This window comes from Zea mays, chromosome 1, assembly GCF_902167145.1.
Source record: "Zea mays cultivar B73 chromosome 1, Zm-B73-REFERENCE-NAM-5.0, whole genome shotgun sequence".
Classification (NCBI taxonomy): Eukaryota; Viridiplantae; Streptophyta; class Magnoliopsida; order Poales; family Poaceae; genus Zea; species Zea mays.
Window position 1 is genome coordinate 3,114,050 of NC_050096.1, and position 13,372 is coordinate 3,127,421.

General features: G+C 45.3%; 1 protein-coding gene across 3 annotated transcripts; it reads left to right on the forward strand.

The window, feature by feature from the left end:
- Nucleotides 1–1,450: 1,450 nt before the first annotated feature.
- Nucleotides 1,451–12,797, forward strand: LOC103630728 (uncharacterized). 3 transcript variants are annotated; one of them, XM_008651794.3, is made up of 13 exons: nucleotides 1,451–2,042; nucleotides 2,247–2,326; nucleotides 3,421–3,605; nucleotides 3,880–4,906; nucleotides 4,979–5,106; nucleotides 5,392–5,451; nucleotides 5,551–5,601; nucleotides 5,688–5,758; nucleotides 6,046–6,191; nucleotides 6,496–10,013; nucleotides 10,470–11,688; nucleotides 11,772–11,926; nucleotides 12,013–12,797. In XM_008651794.3, the coding sequence occupies exons 1-13, from the start codon at nucleotides 1,690–1,692 to the stop codon at nucleotides 12,442–12,444; spliced, it is 7,425 nt and encodes a 2,474-aa protein (XP_008650016.1). In that variant the 5' UTR covers nucleotides 1,451–1,689; the 3' UTR covers nucleotides 12,445–12,797. The 3 variants fall into 3 exon arrangements, with proteins under 3 accessions (XP_008650016.1, XP_020400489.1, XP_008649999.1); XM_020544900.2 differs by having other exon boundaries at nucleotides 6,496–9,397; nucleotides 9,629–11,688; XM_008651777.3 differs by having other exon boundaries at nucleotides 6,496–11,688.
- Nucleotides 12,798–13,372: the final 575 nt, after the last annotated feature.

Below are 13,372 nucleotides of genomic sequence, written 5' to 3' on the forward strand. Positions count from 1 at the left end.
GTGGACAGCACAACACTCGGCGGCTGAAAGTCGTTGAACGAACTAATAAATTGTGCTCTCCAAAAGCGAAAATTCATGGAACTGTCCTATCGATCTACGTATGTTGTACACCACGCCACGTCCAGTTACCGCGTGATTAAAAACTTATATCTAAGGAGATGGAAGAGAAGATTTCGCACTTGGATTAGGAAAGCGTACTTTTGTCGTCTATGCTAGCTCCGCTCCGAGTTGACTGCTGCACACGTGTGTGTTGGTCCACACATGATGGCGGTAGATAAGCAAGCGATGGTAACGGCACCTGACATGGGTGGATACGATGAAGGAAATCGCTGAACTTATTACACATTGCTGCAGTCCCAGTTCTAGCACCAAACTTAATTTACCACAGAACAGCGGGGGCAAAGGCAGGCAAAGCCGTGGGCGCACTGGACACGTCGCTCCATACCTAGCCTAGCCTAGCCTAGCGACGGATTACGTGACATGACAGTTGACACCAACGTACGTACGGCACAGACAGTTGCCGGAAGGAACGGCCGGCGTCGCCGTCGCCGTCGCCGGGAGATGGTCAGTTGCTGTCCCAGCTGATTCCTTGGCGCTAGGATGCGCTGCGCTGGTCTTCCCTTGGCCTCATCTGCAGTGGCTATGCTACCCGCCACCCTCTCACAAGAAACACATGTGCTACTGTGGCGGCGCGCCCCCGCCCACCTCCGATCGCGGCCGGGGCTCGGGATGCGTCGCTCCGTTTTCTTCCTATTCTTCTTCTTGTCCGGGTGTCGTTTCTTTATTTGTCTGTTTACCATTTGATAATAATAATAATAATCATAAAAACAAAAATAATAAAGGAAGCACTCGCCGTCAGCGTCGCGTTCCCTGTCACGACAGTGGGTGACCGAGACGAGCGTCCCATCCCCCTCCCCTCGTACGTGAAGCTGGACCCGCCAGCTGCGTCGTCCTTTTCTCTACGACGACGGCCGCCGGTGCGGAGCGTCCACGCGATCGAGGCGCTGCTAGGCTTAAGCCACCGGAAGAAAATATAGGGGGAGCGACGGAGATTTGGGCATCTCCTGGGCGTCCTGCTGCGCTCCAAGTTCCAACTGACCGAGTCAGTCAAAGCAACACCATGCCACCATGGGGTAGAGTAGTATGGCAGGCATGGACGGACGCGGACTCGCTCGCGAACCACGCGTGCGCTAGCCTATAGAGTCTGTCCCCCGTGCCGTCACTCGCGGCCCTCCGAAATCCCCGAACCGGGAAATCCACAGCCCCTGGCGCTGGACCCGCCCCGGCCCCCCTACCACTACCAGGCTACCACACCGTACCGGCCGGGGGGAGTCGAGACTCCAGAGAACCAAAAGCGGACGGCAGCAGCTGACGCCGACCGCACCTCCGCCGGACCGCCTTTATGCCAAAAGGCCCCTCCCCACCCCGCGAATCATTCCAGCGCCCCTACCTTCCGTCCATTCCGTTCCAGTCCACCTCCATTCCCACGGAGAGGCAGCCAGGCAGCACCAGCAGCTCGCTCGCTCGCTCGCGAGCTGGTCCACAGCGCCCCGGATTAGACCGTCGCGGCGGACGACGAGGAAGCAGACTCGTCCTCGTCCCCGTCCTTCCCCGCCTCCCACCCACCCCGGCGGTCGACGACCACCGCTCCCACGCTTCTCGGCCGCGGGCCCTAAACCCTCCCGATCCATGGAGGCCGCCGCGCCCGATGGGGCCGCGCAGGCGTCCCCGCCCCCCGCGGAGGCCGACCGCCCGCCCGAGCCTCGCCCCCCGCCGCTGCCAGCCGCGGGGACGCACGATCCGCACTTCCTGAGCTCGATCATAGGGGACGCGGCGCCCCCGCCCCCGCCGCCGCCGCTCGGGCAGAAGCGGAAGCGGGGGAGGCCGCCCAAGAGGAAGGACGGCGCGGCCGTGGCCGCGGGGCCGGTGGTGCCGGCGCCGGCGCCGGCGCTCGCCCGGGCCGCCCGGAGAAGGCAGGACGAGGAGGAGGTCGTCTGCTTCATCTGCTTCGACGGGGGAAACCTCGTCGTCTGCGATAGGAGGTGGGTGCCCGTGCCGCGCGCGCTTCTCCCCTCCGTGTTGACTGCGGGAACGCGTCGAGGGGGGGTTCTCCGAGGCGCTCTGCCCCGCACGTGTTGCCTCCGCAATTGCGCGCCGGATTTTTCTTATTCTTTTTTTCTCCCTCTTGCTGGTTGCCGGATTGGGGATTGATCCGGCCTGCGCGTCGTCTCTGTTTCTTGCTCCAGGGGTTGCCCCAAGGTCTACCATCCGGCGTGCATCAAGCGTGACGAGGCATTCTTCCAGTCCCGGAGCAAGTGGAACTGCGGTAAGTTCCATCCAATGCCTTCAATAACATGTGGCAGCGTGAGATCATTTTGCTTCTCTTGCCGCGGGGATTGGTAACAACCAAAATTATGAATCATGCATGTATTACTGGTTGTATTTGCCGACATATTGTGTAAAGCGAATATCGGTTGGTTGGCGGTTGCATACACTTGCAAACAATGCTATTTTTGAACTGATTTAGAGATAAGCACGCTTTCCACGGTACTCGTGTGCCCGCTAGCTTCTCGGACAATGCTAACGGACTTAGATTCCTGATATCGAGGCAATGATCCCGCTTCTACCAATCAGATGACTCATATCATGAGTTCGCATTCCCTTGCTTACTTTGAGTGGAGTTACCGTTCCGTACGCTCCCGTTTTAGAATTGTGAATAGCTAGCATGGTAAGTGATAACTGATAGCTAAGACAGGCCCAAAGGGAAAGTAGAATACACCACGTGTGTCGGAGAACAGTCGCATGCGCAATGACTGAGTTCCCAGGGTGATTGGGTCGAGGAAATTGGTATGCTACTTCAGGAAGGTTTTGCCAAGGCTGGGATGAGATTGTTTCCATAATTTCAGGACGAGGAACATGGTATTGTCATTGTGCCACTTTCCCGGTCACACTGGTCACGCACATGTCATGCTATAGGGCTATAGGCAATAAATAATCTTGATCACAACACCTTTTGTGTTCTTCATTGTATTCACACGTGCGATTATATTCATTAAGCTAGTATCTTCAGTATGAATGCTCAACTGCCCATCATCGAAGAATTCCTGTTTTTGTTTGGAGAAGTTTCTGGGATGTGTTTGTGTAGGCTCTTTGCGTGGTTACATTCAGTTCTTGGGATTGTGATTGTCTAGTTCTTTTCCTCCTTTTTAATACAAATGTACAAACCAATATACTTATGTTTCTGAGGTTTACCATGCTGTTGTTTTGTGAGGGCGCGACGATAACCGATGATGCATATAGTTCTGTAATGAAGCTCAGCTTTTTCAGATTTTTGGTAGTAGAAGATGGAGTATGTATCTTAATGTCATGTTTAACCTGCTTAACTCTTCGTTCTGTGTTTCTTGGCGTTTTGTATGCCAGGCTGGCACATATGCAGCAGCTGCGAAAAGGCAGTGCACTACATGTGCTACACTTGTACATACTCCCTCTGCAAAGTGTGCATCAAGCAAGGTAAATTCTTCAGTGTCAGGGGGACAAAGGGCTTCTGCGACACATGTTATGGGACTATACTTTTGATAGAATGCAAAGATGAAAGCGCAACAAAGGTAAACCTCATCAACATATTTCAGTTCAACTTGGTGTTATGCTATTGGCCTACGAGTCTTTTTAGCAACTTGGTCATTCACTCGCTACTGTTCTTTGAGAGATTAATATTTTGCATATTATTATTTCCCTATCTTTCCCACAAGCTGCAGTGTCCTGCTTAGCACTGAGCCTCATATGGTCCATGCTTTTAGAAGCTAAATATTTCACGTATTGTCTGATGCACTGCCCTACATGCTCAATTGACCCTTTCTTCATGTTATGTATCTATTGCAGGTTGATTTTGATGACATACTCAGCTGGGAGTACCTGTTCAAGCTATATTGGCTAGATCTGAAAGGGAAGCTTTCATTAACATTGGAAGAACTCACTACTGCCAAGAATAGATGGAATGTTCCTAGCACTTCTGCTAGGAAAGAAAAAGAGGAGTCGTCTGATGACCTGTATGATGCTAATAATGATGATGATGCTGGTTCTGACTGCTCCTCAGGAAAACGAAGGCGAACTAATTCAAGGAAAAAGGGTCAAAAACGCCGAAAGGTAAATAGAGATTGTAGCATTCTTGAAAAAAAGGTCGAGCTTCCACTTAGAAATACTGAGAGCATTCCGGTGGAAGTGCCAAATGAACGGGTGCCATATCCGGTACACACAAAAGTACCAAATGGACGAGTACCCATGCCAGTAGACACAAAAGTACCAAATGAACCAGTGTCCTTGGCAGCAAACACAAAATGGGCATCACCAGAGCTATTGGAGTTTATAGGACACATGAGAAATGGCGATCAATCTTTCATTTCTCAATTTGATGTTCAGACTCTTCTGCTTGATTATATCAAGAAGAATAACCTTCGTGATCCTCAAAGGAAAAGCCAGATTATTTGTGACTCGAGACTTCACTTCTTGTTCAGGAAAGCACGAGTTGCTCACTTTGAGATGTTAAAGCTTTTGGAAATGCATTTTCTTACGAATGAGACTTCAACAGTAACTAATAGTAGCCAAGTGACTATCAATCTCAATTCAGCTCATGTAGATACCAATGGACACAATGACACGGCTGCAAAAGTTTCCCCTGATAAGAGGAGGAGGATCTATAGAAAGATGGAAAGAGATACACAAGTTAATCTTGAGGATTATGCAGCAATTGACATGCATAACATAAATTTGATTTACATGAGGCGCAGCCTAATGGAGGATTTAGTTGATGATGTCAAATTCTCAGATAAAATTCACGGTGGTTTTGTGAGGATAAAAATTTCTGATGTTTGTCAAAAACAAGACATATACCGTCTCGTAAAAGTTATTGGTAAGATAATTTACTTTAAATTCTCAGACAAAATTCACAGTGATTTTTTTTCATTTTCTTTTCTTTTTGCAGGAACACATAAGGTTCCAGAAAAGTATAGTATTGGAAAGAAGATGACAAATGTTGCACTTGAGATATTGAATTTAAACAAAAAGGAGATTATTACAATGGATACAATATCTAATCATGATTTTACAGAGGTTGACATCTTTTGCTTAGTCTCCTGTCTGATGTTTAGTCCCAGAGGTAGCATTTTTAGAAGTCCTTATCTGATTGTATTGTCTAGTTTGAGTTGTTGAATGCTTGGTATCTATGATAGCGTACTTTTTGACCCAAGGGAGAGTATGATTAAATTTTAGTTCTTCCCTACAAGGTAGAGGCAGACTCTTAGTTGAACGTTGAACTATATTGTGTTTTCATTTTTACCTCTTTTTGATATTTACATTTGCTTTTTTTGAGGATGATATTTACATTTGCTTGTGTAGGAGGAGTGCAAACGTTTAAGGCAGAGCATGAAGTGTGATTTAATTAGCAGACTAAAAGTGGTACTGCTACATGGGACTAAACACTTGTGACCTAGTTTTGTTTTGGCCCATCAGATATGTGTAGGTTTGATTGGTGTTTGTTTTGTGTTATTAATGCAGGGTGATATCCTAGAGAAAGCCAAGATATTGCAATATGTAAGAGTGAATGATGTAAGGACAACTCGATATGTATACAATGATATGTTTTTCTTCAAAAGATCTCAAACTTGACTTACTGGTATTTATAATCGTGACAGTGGTTTGAAAATGAAAAGCAGAGGCTTGGGCATCTTCGTGACCGTGCAAGTGAAACTGGGCGCAGAAAGGAATATCCTATTGACTATACTATGGTGTGGTGATGCCTTTATTATCACTTATATTGTTTCTCATCGACTACTATGCCGCTGAATTGCTATTTCTTGATTTTATATCATTATTTGCTCGTTCCCAAAAATTGGATCATTATTTAACTTAGGCAATTGCCATTTTCTTGCCATAGCTCAGGAATTGCGGATGTTCATGATAATCAAGTACACCTTTATTTTTCTTATAGAACTATATGCTACTACTTGTAGTGCATGATTCATTATTTTGTGATCCTTGACTGTATCATACACTTAGAGAATATGTAGAAAAGCTGCAGCTTCTCAACGATTCTGAGGAAAGAACTCGCAGGATTATTGAAATTCTGGAATTGCATGTTGACTCACATATGGATCCTAATTATGAGTCTGCTGAAGAAACAGATGAGAAAGGAACTGGTATATATCTTCCTGTAATGTTAATGCTTCATGTTGCATGTTGATTAGTAAATATCGGAATGTAACTGTTTCTCTTGCATTGAATAAATCTTAAGCTGTAGCATAATTTCATGTGGTTTGTTGCAATATATTCTAAATATACATCTACTAGAAGTTTCTGCACTGTAATTTTCTTGCAAAGTTGCAATGCAGTACATTTGAATCAATGTGACGATAATCATCAACTCTATTAAAATAAATCACATATCTGAGTAAGCGTTAATTAAGTGTAGTGTTTGAGCATTTGCTTGTTTATTATATGCAGTTGGAAAGTCGGTAAATCAGACAAGACCAGATACAACCATATCACGAAGGATATCGAGATATCTTAGCACTGTGCAAAACCATCCTAAAAAAGTTTCTGATTCTAGCCACCTTCCAAAAAGCTTGTCCACAGAAAGTGCAATATGTGGATCAGGAGCAAGAAGTTTGGAGAACAGCACAGCAAACAGAACTATGTATGGAGCTGGACCACTTTCATCTTCTGTAGTAACAATGACAAACGACACAGAGCCAGAGAAAGTCTGGCACTACAAGGATCCTTCTGGGAATGTTCAGGGTCCATTTACTCTTTTGCAACTTTCAAATTGGACAAGTTACTTCCCACGTGATCTGAGAGTATGGCTTACATTTGAGAGTGAAGAGAGATCATTGCTGTTGACTGAAGTGCTTTCAAAACAGCAGAAAGATTTTACTCAGGCTGCATCACATACAAGTAGCAAGGCAACACTGGTTGGCACTGGACATACAAGGAACAACCCTAGTGTGGATCAGACCAATGCTTTCTCCCCTGTTGGTCATAGCGTGGTTAGTTCTTCTGGAATACCTGTTCAGTATAATAAGTATTCTGTTCCAGAAAGGGAAAGTGTGTACTCTCCAGATGATAGCTTGTCGCTGTCAACTAGTTCGGTTCCACCAAAGGATGCTTATACTGTGAATAGCCAAGCACACTGCCAGAATAAGCATTCTGTTTTCATTCAATCTCCTGGGAGTTCATATGGGCACACAGACTTGAACCATGATGGAATACAGGGAGGATGCTCTGGTGAATCAAACCACCATCACAGCAGTAGAGCCCTATGGAGTCCTACAGTGGCACATGTGAGTTGTGGACGTGGTAACGTGGAATCTCATCAGAATCAGCATGTTTCCTGGTCAGAAAGTCAACATGAATCTAAAAATGGTTCACAAGGAGGATTTGTTAAAGATCTGAATTCAAGGCAGGATCTATCGAAAAACCTACCTGCTCAACGTATTGGGAAAGATGTTTCCAGTCCTTTGTTTGCTTGGAGTCCGGCCGAGTCGAGGACAGCTTCAAGTCAACAGGAAGGGTCTTGCTTAAGTTCAACAACTAACCCAAGCTTTCTCGATGAACTTCATTCTTCTATTGCTTCTGCAAAGCCTAAGAGCTGCGCTCCAGCAACCCCCATTGAAGACAGAGGTTCTAGTTCACCATCAGATATGCTAAGTCATGAAGAAAGAGTTCCAATCTGCAGTCCACAATCAGCCCCTTTAGCATCTGCTTCTGATATGTGCAAGATGGAGGAGATCATGAATCAGCAAAGAACACTTGTGGTGGATACATCGAATGCTTCAGTTAACCAGTCTCCTGAATCAAGGGCTTTTCCTGTATCCTCTCCTGATAACCAAGATATTGACCGCGAGTTTCCTAGTCCAGTTCCAAGATCTGAGAATAAGGACATTGCTGTGGACAGCTCAGAATTAGCACCAGCGTCACCTGAAAATATTACTACGAATTTGCCTGTTTCAGATACATGCAAGATGGAGGAGGTAGTGAGTCAACAACAAGTAATTGGGGCTGTTGTATCGAATTCTTCAGATAACCATTCTCCTCAATCTAAAGTTTCCCCTGTATCTTCTAATAATGAAGATACGAAACATAAATACCCCAGTTCAACCCCAAGGCCCGAGAATAAGAATCCTGCGGTGGATAGTTTACTTTCAACGTCAGCTGCTCCTGAAAATCTAACGACAACTTCAACCCATGATTCTGATACATGCAAAATGGAGGTAGTGAATCAGCCAAAAACATTTGAAGCGGATGCATCAAATGCTCCACTTCATCAACTTCCTCATTCTCACAGTTTCCTGGTACCTTCTGACAATCAAGATATTGAGTGTGAATGTCCAGGTCCAACTCCAAGATCTGACAGTGAGGAAGCTCTTATGAACAACTCAGCGACAACTGCATCAGCCTCTGATACAAGCAAAATGGAGGAGTTTGTGAATCAGCAAAAAACCCTTGAAGCAGATTCATCAAATGCTCCACTTAATCAATCTCCTCATTCTCACATTTTCTCAGTACCTTCTGACAAGCAAGATATTGAGCGTGAATGTCCAGGCCCAACTCAAAGATCTGACACTAAGGAACCTCTTATGAACAACTCCGTGTTAACATCAGGACCATCTGAAATTCAGACGACAGCCTCTGCAGCCTCTGATACATGCAAAATGGAGGAGTCAGTGGATCAGCCAAAAGCGCTTGAAGCAGATGCATCAAATGCTCCACTTAATCATCATCCTCATTCTCACATTTTCCGTGTATCTTCTGATAATCAAGACAATCAGTGTGAACATCCTAGCCCAAATCCAAAATCTGACAGTAAGGAACCTCTTGTGGACAACTCAGTATTAACATCAGTGGTGCCTGGAATGCTAGCGACAACTTCTGCCTCTGATAAATGCAAAATGGAGGAGTTTGCGAATCAGCAAAAAGCACTTGAAGTGGATGCATCGAATGCTTCATTTAATCAGCCTCACATTTTCGCTGTATCTTCCGATAATCAAGATATGGAGCGTGAACGTCCTAGCCCAACTCCAAGGTCTGAATGCAAGGAATCACTTACGGAGAACTCAGTATTAACATCCTTGGCGCCTGAAATTCTAGCAAGATCTTCTGCCTCTGCTTCTGATAAATGCAAAACGGAGGAGTTTGTGAATCAGCAAAAACCAATTGAAGCGGATGCATCAAATGCTTCACTTAATCAGCCTCATGTTTTTGCTGTACCTTCCGATAATCAAGATATAGAGCGTGAGTGTCCTAGTCCAACTCCAAGGTCTGAATGCAAGGAATCTTTTATGGAGAACTCAGTATTAACATCAGCGGTGCCTGAAATTGCAAGATCTTCTGTATCCGCTTCTGATACATGCAAAATGGAGTTTGTGAATCAGCAAAGACCAATTGAAGCAGATGCATCGAATGCTTCACTTAACCAGCCTCGCATTTTCGCTATATCTTCTGATAATAAAGATATAGAGCGTGAATGTCCTAACCCAACTCCAAGGTCTGAATGCAAGGAATCTATTATGGAGAACTCAGTATTAACATCAGCGGCGCCTGAAATTCTTGCAATATCTTCTGCATCCGCTTCTGATACATGCAAAATGGAGTTTGTGAATCAGCAAAGACCAATTGAAGCAGATGCATCGAATGCTTCACTTAACCAGCCTCACATTTTCGCTATATCTTCTGATAATAAAGATATAGAGCGCGAATGTCCTAGCCCAACTCCAAGGTCTGAATGCAAGGAATCTCTTATGGAGAACTCAGTATTAACACCAGCGACGCCTGAAATTCTTGCAAGATCTTCTGCATCCGCTTCTGATACATGCAAAATGGAGGAGTTTGTGAAGCAGCAAAGACCAAATGAAGCGGACGCATCGAATGCTTCACTTAACCAGCCTCACATTTTCACTGTATCTTCTGATAATAAAGATATAGAGCGTGAATGTCCTAGCCCAACTCCAAGGTCTGAATGCAAGGAATCCCTTATGGAGAACTCAGTATTAACATCAGCGGCACCTGAAAGATCTTCTGCATCCGCTTCTGATACATGCAAAATGGAGTTTGTGAATCAGCAAAGACCAATTGAAGCAGATGCACCAAATGCTTCACTTAATCAGTGTCGCACTTTCGCTGTATCTTCTGATACTAAAGATATAGAGCGTGAATGTCCTAGCCCAACTCCAAGGTCTGAATGCAAGGAATCCCTTATGGAGAATTCAGTATTAACATCAGCGGCGCCTGAAATTCTTGCAAGATCTTCTGCATCTGCTTCTGATACATGCAAAATGGAGGAGTTTGTGAATCAGCAAAGACTAATTGAAGCGGATGCATCAAATGCTTCACTTAATCAGCCTCACATTTTCGCTGTATCTTCTGATAATAAAGATATAGAGCGTGAATGTCCTAGCCCAACTCCAAGGTCTGAATGCAAGGAATCTCTTATGGAGAACTCAGTATTAACATCAGCGGCGCCTGAAATTCTTGTAAGATCTTCTGCATCCGCTTCTGATACATGCAAAATGGAGGAGTTTGTGAATCAGCAAAGACCAATTGAAGTGGATGCATCGAATGCTTCACTTAATCAGCCTCCTCGTTGTCACATTTTCACTGCTTCTTCCAATAATCAAGATATTGAGCGTGAATGTCCTAGCTCAACTCCAAGGTCTGACAGTAAGGAACCTTTTGTGGACAACTTAGTGTTAACATCAGCAGTGCCTGGAAATCTACTGACAAGTTCTGCAGTTGCCTCTGATACATGCAAGATGGAGATCTTGAATAAGAAAATAACACTTGAAGCAGATGCATCAAATGCTCCACTTAATCAGCCTCCTCTCTCTAGCGTTTTCGCTTCATCTTCTGGTGATGACCAAGATAATGTGTGTGGACGTCCTAGTCCAAATCCAAGACCTGAGGGTGAGCAGCCTCTCATGGGTAACTCAGGGTTAATATCAACAGTGCCTCGAAATCTAACTTCTACTTCTGCATCTGCTTCCGACATATGCAAAATGGAGATCTTGAATGAGAAAAGAACACTTGAAGCAAACCCATCAAATGGTTTGATTACTCAATCTCCTCAACCCAAGGTTTTCCTTGTACCATCTCCTGATATCCTAGAGTGTGAATTTTCTAGTGAAACACCTAGGCATGAGTTTAAGGAACCTGTTGCGGACAGCTCTGGGTTAACTTCAGCAGCACATGAAAATTTAGGGACTAAGCCACATGTCCACTCACCAGATGCCTTTGTACCACCAAAGTCTGGTGCTCTAACTGGGGAATTAGGTGACACGAAATCAGATTTTAAAGGTGAAGAAACTATTCAAAAAGAGCAATATTTTGGAAGTGAATCTATTGCCGCTACAAGAGAGAATTTGTTAATTGATCCTTCCTCTGGTGTTGAGTCGATAGATGTGTCAGATGTACTGGATTCTTTAATGGAAGAAAGGAGTGGAACTTCGTACATGCCAGGATCAATAGAGGACTTCCTAGCCGAAGAAGAACCACAATACTCTAGCCCTATCGCATTATCTCCTTGGGGTGAACCTAGTTACTACCAAGGTGATGCTGTTGATTCTGCGCTATGGGGTACTCAAGATTTGATCAATGATATGTGGTCATTGCTTTCACCAAGACCTATGCTCCAACCTTCATCTGGTTAGTCAGTATGCTGATGATTAGCATTTTTCACAACTCTTCCACTAATTCTATTGTTGAACCATCTGTAATCTCTCCACCAGGTATTGGAACTGAGGGGAAGGAAACTTTTGATATCAACGAGGTGGCTGTGACCCATGTTAGTAGTGATTATTTTCAAAAAGGATCAATGTTTGGGGAGGAAAATGTGAACCAGGCAAACTTGAGTGCTGCTGCAGACTGGATGCTGCCTGAGCAGGTACTGGTGTTGCAATATTTGATTGTCATTGTCATTTATTTCCTGTGTACTTTTCACATGGCAATTGTGGTTTTTCACTATTTCAGGTCCCATCAATACCAAATGGTATGTCAACATCGTCAGTAGATGAGAGCACCATAGTTTTAGGTTCTCAGCCATCAACCAATCAGAGCTTAGACTGGGGTGGTACTACATGGAGTATTGGCCAGAATGCCAGCGTGTATAGCAATGAAAAAGCAGAGCCCTCGAGTAAAAGCTATTGGGAAGAACCAAGGAAGCAGGAAACCGCCAAATCCAGTGTTTCTATTTCAGGACAGGCCATTGGAAACAACAAGGGCTTGGACCCTCGTGATAATGCTGCTAATCGGGGCAGCCGGCTGAGTCATCATCACCGTGGCAGGTACTCCCAAATCAGTGAATCTTGGCTACTTAGTTCAAGTCACTCTAGGAGTAGGTCTGATAGATTTGGCAGCGGTGGGTCATCAAGATCAACTTCAAAGGGGCAATCTAGGGGCTAATGTAAATTGTCAAGTGCAGGAGAGAAATGATGCATCTTGTAGCTAACCTGCATCCTTGATCTCTGCAGCAGGAATAGTTTTCTTTTTAAAATTCTTTGTCATATCTTTGCAGTTTGTATAGGCTAATTACAGTTTAGTCCACTCAGACTGTAGCAAGGAGCATATATGTTTAGCATAGAGGTATTTGACTGCCCATTGCCCAAGGAGTAGATTCAGCTCTTGGGCATGGTCTGTATCATCCTGACATTCTGTTGGATGGAGCTCCAATTGTACCACCGGCATCTCTGTTGACACCGAAACGCCTGATGCGTTGGAAACAATTATATCTGATTGATTGGTTTAACTTCGTGGAATCCCTATTTTCGAAGATCACGAAACGACAGAGCTACTGTACGATTAATCATCATAGCACTTGGTTCCTCTGATTCCCTGCCACGTCGGATGATTATCAGAGCTTCATCTGGTTCCACGCCACCACCAGCATGAGCATGCCCAGTACCTACGTGAGTACGTGTCACAGTCTACTAGACTACTAGTCTACAGCGTCCCTTCCGGCGCCCAACAAACTCCGGTCGTGCTGCAGCTGCTCCAGGACCCGCACCGCGTCGGCCATTGACGGCCGGAGTCCCGGGTTGTCCCCGACGCACGCACACGACCGCCAGCGCCACCACGGCGGCCGCATCGCGGGCGTTGTACTGGACAGCCACTTACCCGGTTCTCATGAAGGCGAATTACAACGTCTGGACTCTGCTGATGATGAAAGTAAAGATGCAAGCATTCTATGAGAACTTGTGAAGACCGGCGACGTCGACAAACACGAAGATCGGATGGCGCTCGACGTCATCTACAGCACCACGCCACTGGAGATGGTCTCCACACTGGCCATCAAACCGGCGACGAATGAGGCCTAGGAAACTCTAAAGACGTG